Source organism: Cupressus sempervirens, chromosome 10, assembly GCF_028749045.1.
Source record: "Cupressus sempervirens isolate cs-2001-9-10 chromosome 10, ASM2874904v1, whole genome shotgun sequence".
Lineage (NCBI taxonomy): Eukaryota > Viridiplantae > Streptophyta > Pinopsida > Cupressales > Cupressaceae > Cupressus > Cupressus sempervirens.
Genome location: NC_143127.1, coordinates 742,025,996 through 742,044,715, shown reverse-complemented (window position 1 = coordinate 742,044,715; position 18,720 = coordinate 742,025,996). Strand labels below are relative to the sequence as shown.

The window sequence follows — 18,720 nt, the reverse complement described above, 5'->3', positions numbered from 1 at the left end:
CATAGACATGAAATAGCTAATAACATGAACTATGAACTTGACAAGCTAAGTGCGGGTAAATCCTTTCAGCTCTTCAACATAAATGGGAAAAGACTTTGACTAATGTGTTAGTTAGCAAAACCAAGGTATGAACAACAAACATATAGATCCTGTAGCTGATCAGTGCCTTATCTATTGGGTAATTCCACAAATTACTAACACACATCCTTGGATGTCAGTGACACATTTCATATATCAATCAAACATCTACACAAGACTGAATCTCATACTCGACCTATCCCTTCGTGAAATCTGCAATTCTGTCAAATATATCAAGCATTTCCTTGGCTCTTTGTTCCAACAACAAACATATTAAGACATACAACTTTAAGGAGTTGCAACTGGATTTAAGCTTTTTGTTCATAAACCACAAAACATCACAGACAACATAGGAGACAAGAATTAGATTGAAGATAAACTTGTTGCTGCATTTTTTTTCATTTCATAGAAACAAATACAGTAGGATGCATGAAAATAACTCATAAAATGGCTAAATATACTAGGTCTATCTCTGTAATTTCATTAATTGTTGTTCATTACAAAAGAAAAATGCTAAAGAATGGTGGAAACCCAGTTGAGTGCTTGCTCATAAAACTTAAAAACCAACTTAGGTGGTATCACAAATATGGAAAAAACTATTCAAAAACCTGGAACCAACCCTAGAGAAAGAGAAACGAAGAGACTAAATAGAATGGAAGAAATCCTAAATCTGTTATGATGCTACCATTTGTCCACTTGAAGAGCCTCCATCTGCTGATGAAAAAACCTCTCTTTGCTCTCATCCTGTAACTGCAAATCAGATATTATCAACCTGCCTCTACTAACTGATCAAAATATCTTCAAAAGATGGAAACATGCAACTGATTTGCAAGAAGATATAAATCTTACTAAACTCATGCCAAAACCAGTTCTAAATGATTTTAGAGGCAAAATGATACTCGTAGAAACATTTTCCCCAAATCTAGAGCCAACAAATTCCCCTTTCTTTTCTCTAATTGATTTTGATGCTTCATCATGAAAAACACTCATTCTACTGAGAATGCCCCTATTATTACAAAATTGCCTATAACTTTTACCACTAAATACCTACACATATTCTGATTGTAGATTTGGAAAGTTTGTCTTCTCTTGTTTCCAACGGTATATTGCACTCTATATTTCGGATAAAAATGACCCCCCTGGTGCTCGTTTGAAAATTCAAGCCCTTGGCCATGAAAAAGCTTTTTAATGTTGAAAATTTTAAAAATTCATATAGTTTCAACTAATACAATATTTCAAATTTATTTAAATCTTCCAAATCCTCAGAATTGCACGTGAAACACTTTGAAGGAATATTTAGCATTTTAAATGTTTATATCCCTCAATTTACCTAGTCAAACCTCTTGTTGACCTCCACATGAGCGCCACATGTCATCTCCTTACTAGCCGGATCTACCACCTCACTAGTCACAAGGCTCTGCCACATGTCATCTTCTCACGAATTCGGAGCCTTAACTCCCAACCACACTTTAACCGGAGCAACCATGCAATTTACTCATTTTCACACCTTCGGAGCTCATTTCCCTGACCACGAGTTAATAGTTGCGACCACGCAAAATAAGGTTTTTCGCACCTTTGCACCTCAATTTCCTAATTGCGGATTTTGCCTTGCGATCGCTCAATTTGTCGATTTTCAAACCTTCAGAGCTACTCACACTAACCGCACATTTAATGTTGCAAAACCGCAACACAATTAACTCTGACTGCATCGCCACCTCACCGCGGTTATCACTAACCTCCTGCTAACCGTTGCGAGCTAGCGAAATCCAAGCCCACCTCGTTTTTTGTGCCACGTGGCACCTTCTCATTGGTCTTCTTGTCGCTGCTGATGTCATCATTCTTCACCTGCGTTTCAGTTCAAATTTTGTTTCATGTCGTCGTTGCTAGCTGGCAGCGTAGGCCCCTCGCACAAGTTTGTGGCTCCAAAAGCCTTGTGTCTTAAAGACACTTACCTATTGAGTCTTGGGGCATATAAACCTCTTAAAATACCCTCACGACATGAATGTGGGATAATGGTCTAAATAAAACCTCTACCCAAATGGCTACCCACGAGCAATTAGATCTCCTTCAATCGATTCATTCTACTTATACTTGGGGATCTTCATATTTATTTGAAGGTCCTCCCTCAAACATCTCTTGCATAATGAAAGCAAAAGAGAAGACATCTATACTCTTGTCATAACTCTCTTCACGATAAATTTCAAGAGCCATGTATCGATATGAACCTGTCCCTCCAATCATTTTAACAGGCTCTGCTTAGCCCAAAATCAGTAACTTTCAAATGCCCTTCTTCATCCTGCAAAACATTCCTTAGTGTCAAATCTCGGTGTATAATTGGTGTTGCCTTATGTTGATGAAGATAATTCATCACCCTGGCAATATCAAGAGCATATTTCACTGCAGTATGTGTATCAAGTCTCCCTTTTCTCTTCAAAACATCATCCAAGTTCCCATTGGGGAGATACTCTGTAAGAAAAATCAAGTGATCATTGTCATTCACCACAGCGAAAAATTGCACAATGTTTCAATGACGTAGAGTTTGCCATAGATCAACCTCCTTTCTAAAGCACCTTATCCTGGGTCTAGAAGCAATAGAGGCTTGAATAGTTTTTGCAACAACATCAACACCACGTCACTTCACTAAATAGATTTCTCCATATGCACCTTCGCTAATGCATTTCCAATTCTTCAAGTCCACCTCATTAAGGTCAATTTCATTTTGATACAATTCCAACCCCCCTGCTGCTTCAAGAATATCACAAATGTCCTTGTGGTTACATCGGTGAGCATTTGATAGTGGTGTGCTTCCCCAACAATCCACAAAATTGACATTAGCCATGTGCCTTGACTATATCAGTACATCCTTCACAAGCTGCTAAATGGAGAGTTGTTTTGTTGTCATAGTCAACTAAATTTGGGGGAACTCCACCCTTCAGTTCTTCAATCAAGTCATCCACATTTCCATGCCTGGCATAGAACAGGAGCTAATATGTAGGCACCGGACTATCAGACATGTAGTGTGGTTTCTAAGCAATGTGGAACTAAGTGTTGTGAGCTAATTCTTGCTTGTGCCAGTGGCATTGGCAGACCGGCCACCAATGTAGCCACAATCTTTGTGCCAGAGAAAGTTATTACAAGGTGTTCAAATGTCCTTGGTGGAGCCACAACTGATAAGAATGACTACTAGATCTCTCTAGTCTCGAGCGGCAACACACTATACCAACATAGCCCTGTTATTCTAAGGGATAGACTTCTTTATTGTATTTCTTCATGCGGGAAGGCTTGAGCAACAATTTGACAACAATGACCATTGTGTGCCCTACTTCAAATGGTTTACATCAACGATGACCATAGCCTTTATAATCAGTATCTATCACATATAAACTTTCGAACAAAAATGTTGTAGCAGAGGACTTTCTAATATTGAAAATATGTGTTGTTGCCTTGTGAAGTGGTCTCAGATTGTAAGCCTATTTGATCACAATGTTGAATGTCATCTCCAAGAATATTTGATTTTACTTACAATTTTCGAGTCTCATTTTAGACCAATCACACTATCCTAAAGAAGCAATATCTTGACTTATCAAATTCATTCAAATCTCCTTGAACCATCTCGACTCCCAACTATGCCTTATCAATCTGCTGAAATTAGTCGGGCCCCAAAGTGGGTCCGGCTAAAAAAAATTCATTTTGAAATGCCTAATCCTTCAAACTGATCAAATTAACTCATCATACTAATTTGATTCAAAATCCATCAATTCCCGAAAACTTTAAAACTCATTTTGACACTTTCTGTAAATTGTGACTTTCTGCCTAGAAGCCTCTGAAACTGGCCTTAAAAACTGACCAAAACCAACAACCGAGCCCTGAGATTTGACACTGATTCTCTAGTTCACATTCTCTTACCCTGTCAGATTCTGTGTCTTGACGATGTCAGGGTCAAAAGATATTAACCGTCAAAGTTGCTCAATTGAAATTGCCTGCAAACAAAATGTCAGAAAACCATAAAATGCATTTGGTTCAAAAACAAGTCAAACGGACACTTTAGGGCACAAAAATGAGGGCATTAGTTCACTGCCACAAGGAGAGTATAAGTCCTGTTGGGTGGATATTTTGCAACCAACAATTTTGGGTAAAAATCCAATCGCAAAATAGGTGACCAGCCACAGCGTGTAAGACAGAGTCTCTCCTACCTTAAAGGGAAGGCTCTCCCTTCTCACCATTCCTTGGATCAACTCAAGGTAAGCAAAAAGTCGAGAGATTTTGTAAAATGGGTGTTACCAATATCATTTCTTCTTAACTTTCAAGAAAGAAACCACTTACTCATGAAGCGAGTAATGGGTAGGGTGAATCTCTAACTACACTTCTATAAAGAGCTAGATACAATGATACCGATAAACTTTCACTAACTCACAGGCTAGCTAAAAATGTACCGGTTTGGCTCTTAAGTTTGGTTGTACTTCTATATGGAAAAGCTTTACAATTAGGGCACAAAGACTCCTAAAAGTAAAAATAACTTAACTATTTTGCAAATTAAGAAAAAGTATAAGCTACAGACAAAGCTTCTAGCTATATATTTCCACAACGCTCCTAGTCAAAGCTTCAGCTCCAATTGCTTCTTAAATCACTATGCTTTGTTATTGAACACACAATAATAACATGAATCAAGAAAATAGGCACAAACTACAGTCAAGGCTTCTAGTTTGCTCTATCATAATTGCTTCCAGTCAAAGCTTCAAATCCAATTGTTTCTTTTATTCACTTTTCTCCTACACAATCAAAGTTATGCTTGCAGAAACATGGCAAAGCTTTCTTGCATACAACAAAAGATGATTTTTACAATGGGGGGGCAGTCCTTTATATAGGCACAGGAGTTGAGAAAAAGGTGGAGGAAAAAGTGGGAGCAACTCGACCAACTTTGACCTAGTCTAACTAAAAGAGAAAAATATAAAGTCACATGCAAATGCATATGCAACTCGCATTACATGTAATTACACATGTAATCATCCTCTTCAATTACAAACATGAAACAAGAAGAAGAAGAAAGATGGAAGAGAATTAAAACAATCCAAGGGATTGTCCTGAAAGGCCTTGTACTTGGCGATGCTATCCCGGATGATCACAGGATTGGGAGTTCCTGTACTTTGTATCGCTGCATTCACTTTGATAACCATGGTTTTGCGTCTTTTGATAGCTTGACTCTCTTTGCTGAATTGTTCATTGTCATTTGAAAACTGGATGTGATCAAGCTTTTCTAGCTCAAGTTGTCGTGAATTCTCCTTTGTAGATTGATACATTATGGATTCCCTGACACTTTGAAAACCTTCTTGACGACGTCCAAATGTAAACTCGGAATAACTTTCCATCAACACTTTTAACTTCTTTTTTGAAGTAAAGTGCTTAGCGCATGGGAATGCGTGCAAATGGAGATTGCTGATTTCCAAAATGTGATTTAGGGTTTTCAAGATGTTATTGTATGAAAAATGATTACATGTAAGTGCAACATGTAACAAGGGATGAAGGATGAGATGGAATGCGAAAGCGGATGAAAGATGAGTTTTTACGTGTAAGTGTGAATGACAGATGAGGTGCAAAGCATGGATAGATGCGGAAACATGTATTTTCTCATGAAGGCACGAATGCACATGGAGAGATGGAAATGGAAAATGGAGTTTGAGGGAAAATGAACTTTATAGTCATCTTTGGTGAAAAGGTGAAGTCAAAATACATGAAAGATGAAAATGACATCTTTTTGACTTTTCAAAAAGTGGCTTTTCATCAATATCGGACCTTTGAGATGCAATTACACGTAAGGCATTTCGTGTAATCGTATCGTGCGAATGGATGCGAAAAGTGAGATGAGTGAAAATGGAAGTAGAAAATGAGATTACATGCATGTGCCGATGGTGAATGAAATGAAAAACATGTAATCGCATTTGTTGTATGAGATGCGAAGTGTTGTGACATGGAAATTGGAAGTGGAATATGATGATGCTTTTGCATGAAGTGAAGCAACAAGAAGTTCTTTCCCGCATGAAGTGAAGCAACAACAAGTTCTTGGGAAAGAACTTGTAACTTCTCTAAAGTGGAGAAAACTGGCAAACAAACACAAAGCACAAAAACCCAAAAGAAAAACATACCTTTGGAAAGTGACTCAAACATTTCAAGATGCAATGCACTTCAACACACAAATTCGAATTTGGAAATTGGGAAAAACCAAAGACAAGAAAATGAACAATTTCTTCATTTTTAAAGAAAAATGCACTTTCCATGGCATTGATGTCAACAATTGGCAATCATGAAGCAATAATGTGCATGGAAATAGCAAGATAAGTATGAATTGATGAGCAAGTTTGAAAATGCCCACCTATTTGATGCAATGACACAAAAACTTACCTTTTGATGTAATGACATCAAAAAGGTCCACTTTTGATAGCCTTTTGATGTAATGACATCAAAAAGATCCACTTATGATTTCAAATTGAACTTTATATGCAGTCACATGTAAAATGTCCCCTTTTGGTGGATTTTACATGTAATCGAATATAAAAGGTCCACTTTTGATAACTTAGTCATTTAACAAACATATATCAATTTAATTTCATTGAAATGTTACTTTAATGGGACATAAACAATATTTATATATCATATTAAAAATATAACACATAAATATCATTTATAAAGTAACATTTAAATGAACATTTGATTTAAAAATCAAAAATTAAACTGGAACTATATAGTTTATATAGGGACTTTAAGTGAAAAATCAAAAAGTAACTCAACTTAAAATTATAACATAAAGTGTGCTATAGTTACTTTAAGTGAAAAATTAAAAGATAAAGTAACTTAAAAACATAACATAAAGTGAATTTAACTTATATTTTTCAATAAAGTGTATGTCATTTTAGAAATATAACATGATATTTTTAATTCATGTTGTTGCATCAAAAAGGTCCACTTTTGAGACACTAAAACGGCCATATCTCTTGACTAACAACTTTGATAAAGCTCTAGGTTAGATCAAATCGAAATAAAAACCAAAAGCCATGACTTGAGCAAAACCAAAAGACTAAAAACTAACAAACGCACACTCAAAAGCAAAGAAAAGGACGATGAAGGCTTCAAAAATCAAACATAGGCTCAATAAAAAGCAGAACACAAAAAGACTTGACGAAAGACTTCAATAAAATAATTTAATATACGAATTGAAGTCAATTGATCGATCAACATTAAACAATTGAATATCAAATTCAACTTAGAGAGACGCGAAACTAGCTTGAAAAAGTTTTGTGTTGTTACCAACATTTTGTGGTGACAAAATGCAAGACAACAAGTTCATGATTTGGGCTCGTGATGAATAACTAGACAAATTTGGCAGGTGTTCGAAGTTGGGTACTTGAATTTGCAGAACTGGGAACACTAGCATAACAATGATTTTCACAAACGGAATGGACCTAGGAAAGTGTACAAACGGATTCGTCAAGACTTAAAAACTAGCACACTTAAAGTATTTTTAGAGTAGAACACAGTGGTACAATCCATTTGGTCTCATATATCACAGATTCAGAGTTATGACATCCCGAGTTGGGCAATGATCAATCTGCACTTCTAGACACCAATAAAACTTCACAAATTGCATTTAGAATCGCATTTGAAAACCAATCAAATGGATTCATCATAGGCTCAAATCTGGAACATAACGAGTGTCTGACCCCTAGAATGCAATGCAAAAGGAATTTTCTTATTTCGGTCAACTGGGTCAGAGTTATAACTGGTCAAACAAGGCTTCCCAAAATTCTGGGAAATATGCATCAACATGACAACAGTAAACAACCAACTTTGAGGAATTCAAAACCTAGTCAAAACATATCGAAACAACTTGAAAACTGAAACATAGGTTCTTTGATATGCATACTAAATACTCCCAAAGCGGCGAGTCATGAAATTTTACCAGGTGCAAGATATTCAATTGCAAACTAGGCTTCATGTCATTGTTTGACATGCAAAAATGCAGATTTGAACAATGCTCAAAATGACGTTTCACAAAATGATTCAGAATGGCAATTTATCATCATAAGACGCATGCATATACTGAATGCAAGGTGTTAGAAACATAAAACACCTCATGGGCCTCAAAGTGACAGCCGGGTACACACGCACAAAAAGCGCTTATAGGGGCTCAATTTAGAATGGTACTCAAAATCAGGGATGCATTTTTGAGAAAAAAAACTTCTTAAAATTCAGAAGAGTTAGAAAATACTACAAATGTGTTATACATTATCCTTGACACAAGAGTGTTACACATATTTATGAGAAAAAAACTTCTTAAAATTCAGAAGAGTTAGAAAATACTACAAATGAATGCACACAGGTTTATGTATTAGATATTGATTCTTCTGCTTAAAATCTTAAATCAAGGTTAATAGACATTAATTCTACTATTTCAACCTTTGGCAAGTATTTGTCTGTTCTCTTCAATTGTGTCAAAACCCAGAATTGTTATCCTTGTTTCCCTTTCCATTCGCTTTCCCGCTCCTTTCTTCCCCTTTTGAATTTGTGATCTTTGTTATACTTCAGCCTCACCAGAATCTCAGGCAATATATGGCATAGCAAAATTCTTTGACCAATATATAGACTGCTATTCAATTTAACAATAATGAGACTGCCAGTTCTTGCTTGATCAAATGCTTCTCTCTCTTCTTCCATATTACTCATTTTCTGTCCTCATAATTGCGAGTTCAATGTATAAATACTTCTGCTCTTCCTCCATAAGTTCGGATGTCCATTTCTTCATGCCTTCTTTCCAACAAAGTCCCTCCTTAAATCCTTCACTTGGAAAAATGGTCGTGTCTCTTTTGGCAGTCCCCATCTCTTCAAGAGTAGTGTTTCTTCACAAATCCCCTTTTGCCCTTCACTAATCTTAACTGGTGTTAGACATATTAGATCGCTGGAATTTGTGACTGACCTTAATAATATTAATCACTGTCCACAATGGCCACTTATGAACTTGCTACCTTTAATGAACTCTATCTCATTTTCTATCCTCTAACTTGGGCATTAAAACATTTATACACTAGTTTTCATTTTCCAAAGTAGTTGACCAGAAAAGTAATAGATATGAGTCAGTCACCATGGTAATTTGACCATGATGTTGTTCAATGCCTATTATTAAGGTTTGTGAGCTGTGACTCTCCTAACATTGTGGGGACATGACAAAGAAAGAAAGAAAATGTTATTTTAACATCCACAAGTAACCAAAGTAAGACAATGGGATTTCAAAATAGAATAAGGAAGTTCTTGGATTGAAAGTACTTGTCTTTTAAAAGGCAACCCAATAATAATGATTACATGGGGCAAAGATACACAGGCAAATATAAATATTCAAGTGAGGGAAGGAATTCAATAAAATAGAAAGTTCTAAGAAGAACAAAGTTGAAGACCGTGACTGGAAAAGAAATTTGTCACATAACTTTAGAAAGAGAAGAACCAATATCATCATCATTCATTATCACAAGAGGGCCAATACAGCACATCCATGAGAAAGTGCCAGAGTTAAGGAGGTGGCCCAGCTAAAATCCAAGAAGTAAGCAAAGCACTCAACCAAGAAGTTCTCCCAGCCTGCATGGCCAGTGAACCTCTAATAGATAAAATTTGGTCATTTGTACTTGCTGACATGGTCCAGGTTGTGAGCCTAAAGAACTAATAGATTCTTGACACTAAAATGAGGCAGATAAATGGCACCTGGAATGAGAGTGAGAAAGCTGGTCCAATCTAATAGCTGTACACAAATACCAACATATTCTTGTTGCCTCAAGAATTCTCTCTATCCAACGATTCATTAATTATCATCCAAGTTTAACATGTGGTAAGCCACTGAAAAACTTTACATGTAATCAAATCTAGATCTATTTGATAGTTTTCAAAATCTTAGGGCACAATTCCTATTTTGAAACAAGCTGGAAGACCCAAGAAAATCCTACAGCCAATTGTGATGCTGATGGTTAGGAGAGGCTGAGGAAGACCAGCAACATAGCAAGAAGACTGTGCGTTTGGGCACCTAGCCAGGTAGGAAACAGATGCTCATTCAGTTAATGACAACCCTGCTCACTTTGAAGAAGCTTGGGCACTAAAGACAATAGTAGTCTCTTTGGGAGAGCTGTTGGAAAGAACCATGCATGTTGCTAATTATATGCCATATCGAATGGAGGCAATGTATTATCTAATAAGAAATTGCATGGAAGGCAAAGGGTTTGAATTCAATTTGGAACTGGCAACTTTCAAGCCTGGTTGGACAATTGTTGGTAAGGATGGACACAGATTTAACACCTCAAAATAGAGATTGTCAACCATGAGATGGAATGACTTAGTTGTTTTTTCTATAATGAATGAATCAACCCTGCCATATGTGATGAGTATTGTAGAATGAAGGAAGAGAAATATCAGTAAGATTGATCAACAGATGTCCTCCTCTAATTTCAAAAAATTTAGTTTCTGTCATAGTTTATTGGTCTCAGTCCTGCAAGCATATAGATTGTACTTTGAAGTTCACCAATAATCTCCAGATCTAAAAATGAACATTGGTGACTACTTTCAGTACTATTTATAGAAATCCATGTGATCTGGTTATACATACTCTAAAGAAAATATGTCAATTTTTTTCTTTATGCTCCACCCATGTTAGCATTGTCTATAGTAGCCATTAAGAGAACCCAGGCAGTTTTTTGGCTTCTATCATTAATATCGACTCTCTGTAAATGGTTTGTAAAACAATGCTTTTGTGAATTTCAACTGCAACTTATCAAGTTTAATGTATGTATCTAAACTTTTAATACAATTATTTTGTTTTATTTAGTAGAATAAAAATGGGAATGGAAAACAGTAAAACTATGAAAACTTAAATTTAAATTTAATTGAAAGTCTATTACAAACATTTCAATAAATTGAATTTATAACAAATTGAAAAAATTGATAAAACCACTGTAGTGAAGTGAATTTCATCCCCATTTTTTAAAATGACCCATTTCTTTTATGCTTTATAATTATTTTTTGATTACAATAAAAGCTAAAAAATAAAGAAAAACCTTAGAAACGCGCCCACACCCTATAAAGTTGTTTGCATTCGGCCTTCTCCAGCAAAAAGAAGCTTATAGTTGTAAAAAACGGGATGTAAAACAAGTCAGCCTCCTCCTGCCGATGCACCCTCACAACAGTCTTCAGTTGTCTCTCATTTTCAGGAGCAATCAAGTCTGCCCATAGCCAATAGTCAACAGAATGCTGCAAATGAGCCAGGAAAAGAGAAACAAAAGCCCATCAATCAATTGAACAAGTTCATGTCTATTTTAAGTGGGATTAAACACATGTCGACTGATCGATGACGAGAAAAGTATAACACATTGAGTTTTACAAGTATAAAATGCTGCGTGGATCTTTAAAGAGCCGTAAGCCTGCATTTCTAGCTTACCGCATAAAGAATATGTGTATTATGGACAAGTTGTGAAAAGAAGCATGCGATACGCTATCTTTACAATTATGTTTTGGCCATGACATGTATACTTCGTATTCCACAGTTTCAAGTCTTCAGAGTAAGCTTGTACACATAATTCTTTTGTAAAATGATTACATAAAGGAGACCTCTCTTATCAATGCCATGTCTCATTAGTGCCAAGATGCTAAAATAATTAAACTACCTCTCTTTGTATTTATGATGAATATATCATGTACATTTTATACAAAAAAAACTGGCACAAATTCTATTAGTGGAAATTTGTCAACTGGAGAATCTAATTGTTGATTTTTTGTGAAAACGATAGAAAATCAACATGATATATTTAATAAATTTAAATTGCTTCTTTTAAATAAGCTAATATTTAATACCTTGAAACAAATACCATCAATCTGATTCGCTAAAACCCTATTGCCCTGAGCTCTCATACCTGCTCGATGAGGCGATGTACAGGACTACCATTTGAAGTCAAATTTGCCGTCTCTCGGTACGTCTTCTGGAAAAGCCAGAGTAAATCATAGGTAAACTTTGATGGCATGTCATAAACATAAACCCTAAGAGGAAAATGGCCAACTCTGAATTCCCTCAGCTCAAAGTTTTCTCTTCTTGACATTGCATCGTCGAGTCTTTTTGCGGCTGCCAATGTCAGGTTTCCATCAACAGGCGCCGATTTCTCCGCAGATCCTCCTGGGGCACTCCGATGGATAAGAAATTTCTCCAGAGATTTAACAAAAGAATGCTCCGAACGGATCTTGATGATTTGGGAATTCGATTCGTCGAAATTAATATTGCTTTGGTGAGAGAATGCAAAGAAGTAAAGAGTACTGAGTATGATTACAGAAATTAATGGAATAATAGCTCGATTTGTTAATAAAACAGAAATTAAAGTTGCTCTCTGTAAAACATGTCTCCCGCCCGAGATTGGCATCGCATATCCAGTCATAAAAGAGTGAATCGACAAAAATATGTGTAGATCTACCGAATATAATCCTCACTTCTTTGTAATCTACTGCGCTTAACAGGTGCGTGAAAAATAATGAAGCTGGAGCAACTTTCCTGTAATTAGTCTTCAATTCTTTTACAGAATTTTTCCGTCTCTTCCCTCCTATGCCCAGATCCGCTATTAGATCTAGTACTAGTACGTAAATTTGTTATTATAGAACTAGTACGTAAATTTGTTATTATTAGTTCCTGCGGAACTCTTATGGACCAAAAAAAAAAAACTATAAAATATATTACTTGAATCAATACGATTCAAATATTTTTTTCAGTTCAAGTTTTTTATAACTTTGAATATTTTGATTATTTTTTGAAATAGGAATAAATTATTTAACTAAAATCTTATTGACCCTCACTAATAATAGTAAGAGAGATAATTAATATTTTGATTTTTTTTGAAATAGAAATAAATTATTTAACTAAAATCTTATTGGCCCTCAGTAAGAGAGATAATTAATTTTTGAAACAAAAAAATTCGGTAAAAATTTAAAGCTCTAACTTTTAGCATTAATTGTGCAATTAATGAATGAAAATATCATAAAAGATGATGTACACTACATTTACATTTCAGAATTTAAATTCTTTATTATGATTGAAAATATCATAAAAGATAATGTGACACTACATTTACTTTATCATTTAAGAATTTGAGAATTTAAATTCTTTATAAAATTTGAATATTTTTATTTTATTTTTTGAAAAACTAGAAATAGTATTTAATTAAAATTTTATTAGATCTAACTAAATAGTAATGGAAAATTTTAATTTTTAAAATAAAAAATCAATGAAAATTTAAAATTCTAACTTTTTCTATTAATTGTGCAATTAATATAATTATTATAAAAGATATGTCACACCACACTTCATTTTACCATTAGTCAAATTAATAATAATAATATAATGTGCTAATTCAAAAAAAATTGATTCATTTTGTCCTTAAAGCATTATTTTTTAAAATAATTAAAAGTAATAAAAACTAAATAATGTAACAAATAATTTTAAAAACTAAAAACTAAATAATGTTACAAAGAATTTGAAAATGGTAGTTATTGTAAGTACAATTATGTTTATTGTTTCTGTATTTAAAATTTAAAATATCTTATATCATTTTTGGGTGTCAAGTTGTTCATTAAATATTTTTTTATAAATAAAAACTTAGAATGCTAATTACTAATGATATTTTGCAATATATATTGAGAACTATTAAAAAAATATTATCTTTTATTTAAATGTACCTATTTTCCCATGTGAATGAGTATAATTATATTATTCAGTCATTAAATATAAATTTTAGTTCTAATATTAATTCAAATTATTTAAAATATATAAGCTTCTCATTCTGTTAGTTAAATATTCTTTACATTTTTCAATATTTTTAGTTAAATATTTTTTATTATCAAATACAACCTTTTACCATTAGATGAAAACATCCTTCAAATTTTCAATAGTTCTCCTAAAAGTTCAAAAAAGGATTATACATACACAAATTCTTTTTTTTTTTTCTTCAAACTTGTACTCATATTTACAAAAAAATAACATATCATGCTTAATTTCTATTTATGAATTAAAGACCAACACCAAAAACTTGTTTCCATGTCCTTGTGCCAACAACACCACCAAAAGCAGGAACTTTGGCGCTTGCGCCTCTTGTTAAGAATTGTTGTTGTTTTCTTTTGGGCACAATCGAAAGTAGACAATTTTACATGTTTGTGACATATTGCAAGGATTATATTTATAATGATATGTTTATTATTATTTAGTGCAAGGATTATATTTATAGTGATATGTTTATTATTGTTTAGTGGATGTAAAATAGCTACATTCAGAGATTACTTTAGCAGTGAATCTTTGTCATTTGGCAATTTCGTCTCATGGGTCAATCGTCATTTGGCGAATAGCGCATACAATGTAGGTCAACTGCATCGATGCCAGATATTTATCACATTTGGGTCCAACACCCGTGGTAGTCACCCATTAGTCATCACATGATTGGTCACAAATATCAGTCCAATCACCAATGTAATATTCATTTTAGATACATTTATTTTAAACATTTTGCCATCCTTTCCATGTTGTTTCTTATTGGCCCACGTTCTTTCGCCATTACTACAAGAAAATAATTTTTCCTTGGGTTGGGCGTCGCCTACTATTTTCTCGAAGTGTGTCGACCACCAGCCCCATTTAACCAACTGTTTCCAATGTTAGGCTTGCATAGGAAGGTGCATTTCGCGCTACATTTGACATTCCCACTTGTTAATCCCGTGTAATTCGCCAACCTAGATTGGACTATAAGATATTATTATGCTACACAATTCACTCTTTTCTGGTCTGGAGACTGGCATTTCTTATTGTTGTCGAAGTTTCAGAGTGTTGAGTGCATTGCCCATTGACTTGTGAACCCTAGTTTTCGCAAAAGGCAAGTGATTTTTAATTTTTTTTTTATGTCAACAGTGGTACTACCATACTAGTACAATGGTACCAAAAAAAATTTAGTTTTACTATCCAGTGTCCACTGGTGACTGGACATCTCACATGCTAAGATAACCTATAGGTTTGCGAAATATATTGGGTAGTATAGTAGACTATAGTACCGTAGCAATAATACCCTTTTTTGGAGAATGAATCATATTATTGTTATTATATATAGTCTAAGTAGTCTATTGTCATTGTTCACAATCTTTGAGTCGTCACTATTTGAGTCTTTTGTTCAACAACCAAGTTGATTTATATTTTGCAGCCTTTATCGGCTTGCAATGTCAAACAACAAGGGTAACAGGGGTTTTGGTAGGATCCCTGAAAGCGAAGAGAGGCCACCATTACCGAAATGCAAAACCATAGCAGCATATTTTGGTGGTGGAAATGTTGGCAACCTACAAGATTCACAAGTTAGATCTCCAGTGCTTATCGAAAAAGGAGATTTATCACAAGTTGGAGACTCTGACCATACTGAAGAAGTTCAAGTTGGTGACCCTGATATCTCAGTCAAGGACAAACTTGAACATGATTTGGAGGCACTTCCCCTGAGTAGGGAAGTCACAAGCTGATATTATAGAGTTGGAGTTGGTCCCAGACTAGTCAGGTGAGAAAACCAAAGGTGATTCCATAAATCATGTTCATGCACAAAAGGGGAAAAAAAAATTGGAATCAAAGAAAGATCGATCTCGTTGGGATCTATCCAAAAGGAATTTTTTGTTAGAATTGGTGGAAAAGTACTGGTTCATTGAACTAGTGGCCAATCCAATTGATGGTGTGCCTCTTGTAAAATGCAAATGTAAGATTTGCACAAAGATAACAAAGAAGGAGAAGTGGTTGCAGCTTAAACTTGATACCATAGAAAAGCATGTTGGTAAAGTTTACAAAAAGGAAACTACAAATGGAGTTGAAAAATATGTGCTAACTTGAAAAAAAAAGGACAACTGTCTACATATCAAAAATGTTGAAATATACGAGCTACACCAACAATTACAAGAGAAGCATTCTGCAATAAAAAGTTCCTTTGAAGATTTCATTAGGAAAGCAATGGAAATACAAAATATGGGAAAAGTAGTTCAATTAAGTGTGGTTTTTTATATTTTGAGTAGAGGACACGTCCTGTGATGGACTACCCTTCAATTACTACCTTATTGCACTTTTTCAAAGTTTGAAACTATCTAAACAATCATTGGTTAGTAAACAGCGGGTGGGAATGAGCTAGATGTCTTGCACAGGGTGAAAAAGAAGATATGAAGGAAAAAATAAAACACTCAAATTTCATTGCATTGTCTCTAGATGAAGTACAACAATTGATAATACTTTCTGGGTGTGCATGCATATTTATACTGTAAACGATCTTTGTCATCAACCCTTTCTACTATTTGTTGCTAAATTGAATTGTAGTGTGATAGCTGAAAATTTATATGAATTATTAAAGACTATAATTGAATGTGGAGGTTTGGATAACATGGAGATTGCCAAAAAGTTGGCGTGTGTTGGAGCCGATGGAGTTTCGGTTATGCAAGGACATAAAGGTAGTCATTGTAAAAAGATCAAGAATGATTTGGCACCCTACGCTAGTCTCATTCATTGCATGGCCCATCAAATGAATCTAGCTTTTCGAATTGTCAATGATTTTGGTTGTGTGAGTAAAATGGAATCTCTAATCAAAGAGATTTACCAATACTTTTTTCGAAGTCCAAAATGAGTCTAAGAATTTCAACACTTTACTCAGGGACTTACTGATGGGAGGAAGCTTCTTAAAGACAATGATACCAGATGGATCTCTTTGGATAGACCAACACATCGAGTAATCTCTAAATATCCGTTATTACTTGAACTAATCCACTCTATGCGAGATAGATTCCCTCAGCTATATTCAAGTCTAACTAATGTTAAGACACTCTTAACTTTAGCAGCTATTCTCCCCATGCTATAGGACATGAGAAATATTATAAAAAAGGCTCAACAAAGAGTTATGTACATTGCAGAATATAATAAGCTGCGTAAAATGACATGTAATAGCCTGGATACTCTATATCAATTACTACCATTAGATGAATCAAAGTTTGCAAAGTGGATAGAAGTCACAAATTTGAACAATCCTAGGAACTTTTTACATATTGGTGCAAACGATGAGGTTTATGCCAAGGTACGTGGAGTTGACATACCAATGCAATACTATGTCTGTGTCAACCCAAACTCCAACTCCAATGAAGTAGGAAGCAAAGTTGAATCAAAACCAAAGAAGGTACTTTCACGTCTTACAAGTGAAGACTTCAAGAAGATTAAAGACTCTGTGCTTGACTCTGTCAAGCAAGTTTGCTACAATCTTTCGTCATAAATTAGATTCAGATTCCCTCCAGAGGAAGTGCTCGAAGCAATGTCAATTGTTTTTCCACAATATTGGTCTCTAAACTGTCTGACTGATTTTCGAAGAAGGATGACGACTTTGATTTAGCATTTTTGCAAATCTAAAGCAATCAATGAAGTAACTATAAATGGAATTTTAGATGAATCTTGACTGAGAGATCAATCATATTCTTTTGCAAGCATAATGAGGGAACAATATGATCTTATGGAGAACCCAAATGAAGAGGAAGTGGTAACAAAGCTTTGGAAAAACCTTGGTGAGAGCAATCAGTTAAGAGAGTTAATACCAGAATATTTCAAGCTTACCGATTTATGTTTGACAATGATATTGGGTTTAGTGGAGGATGAGAAAGTTTTTAGTACTTTGGGCTTCCTGAAGTCAAAGGTTAGAAACAAATTAGACAAAAATTTAGATAATTGTTTGAGGCTCTATAATTCTAGGTATGAGGTAGATAGTTTCCCTTATGGTAGGGCTCTCAACATTTGGAGAAACCAATGTCAAAGAAGAGGGATTGCCAACATTTAAAACCCAAGTGGTAGTGGCAATGGTTCATGTCCTAATATTGGAAGCAATGAAGATGATGTTGACTTTGGCATGCATACCGATGCTAACAGTGAATCTGAAGAAAACACAACAAACAATGAAATGTTATATGCAATAAATGAGGAGGATTATGATGATGGTAATGTTGAGTCAGTCCAGGCAGAGTGGCAACTACAACAGCTTCTCAACTTCAAGTTCTAACTTCTGCATGAGTCAAGTAGTAGGCTAGTAGCTCTGATCTAAGAATCTATCTACTAATTAATTATGTTTTTAGAAGTTAATTTATAGCCTTCATTCATTGTCCTTTTATAGATGCTTAATTATTATTTTTTGAACATGTTGATGTTACAAACTTACATGTTGAGATGTTCATTGAAACTAGTTATTACTTTTAGAGTCTACACATGTTGAGATTTTCATTGATTTTATTTTTTAAACATGTTGAGATTTTCATTCATTCTAGTTTTAATACTATTAAGTACCAAAATTTGCACCTTGTACTGAACTGAAAGAGTTTAATAATTTTGGCATAACATGGGAATCACTTCTTGGTGAGACATATAATCAAAGTAAAACCTTCAATTTCTAGGCTGGTTCCTACTGAATGACCAGTGAAATTTCCATGAATCTAATCTAAACTTGTGGGAAAAAGGATAGATATTACTGAAAATAATCCTAAAAACCTACAGCCTAAACTAAAGAGATAGGCGATACACCAAAAGTGATATGAAAGTTTGAACATAAATGACAA

The 18,720-nt window shown here is 34.5% G+C and overlaps 1 protein-coding gene and 1 pseudogene across 1 annotated transcript in view; both read right to left on the bottom strand.

The window, feature by feature from the left end:
• Positions 1-12,836, bottom strand: part of LOC149536025 (Exostosin family protein) — a 136,414-nt gene extending 123,578 nt beyond the window's left edge. The window contains exons 1-2 of the mRNA XM_089804890.1: positions 12,012-12,836; positions 11,179-11,352 (exon numbers count right to left, since the gene is read on the bottom strand). Coding sequence (XP_089661016.1) covers positions 11,179-11,352; positions 12,012-12,524 — 687 coding nt within the window. The 5' untranslated portion in view covers positions 12,525-12,836. The remainder of the gene's footprint in view (positions 1-11,178; positions 11,353-12,011) is intronic.
• On the bottom strand, positions 2,069-8,793 carry LOC149536026 (serine/threonine-protein kinase 12-like; annotated as a pseudogene).
• Positions 12,837-18,720: the final 5,884 nt, after the last annotated feature.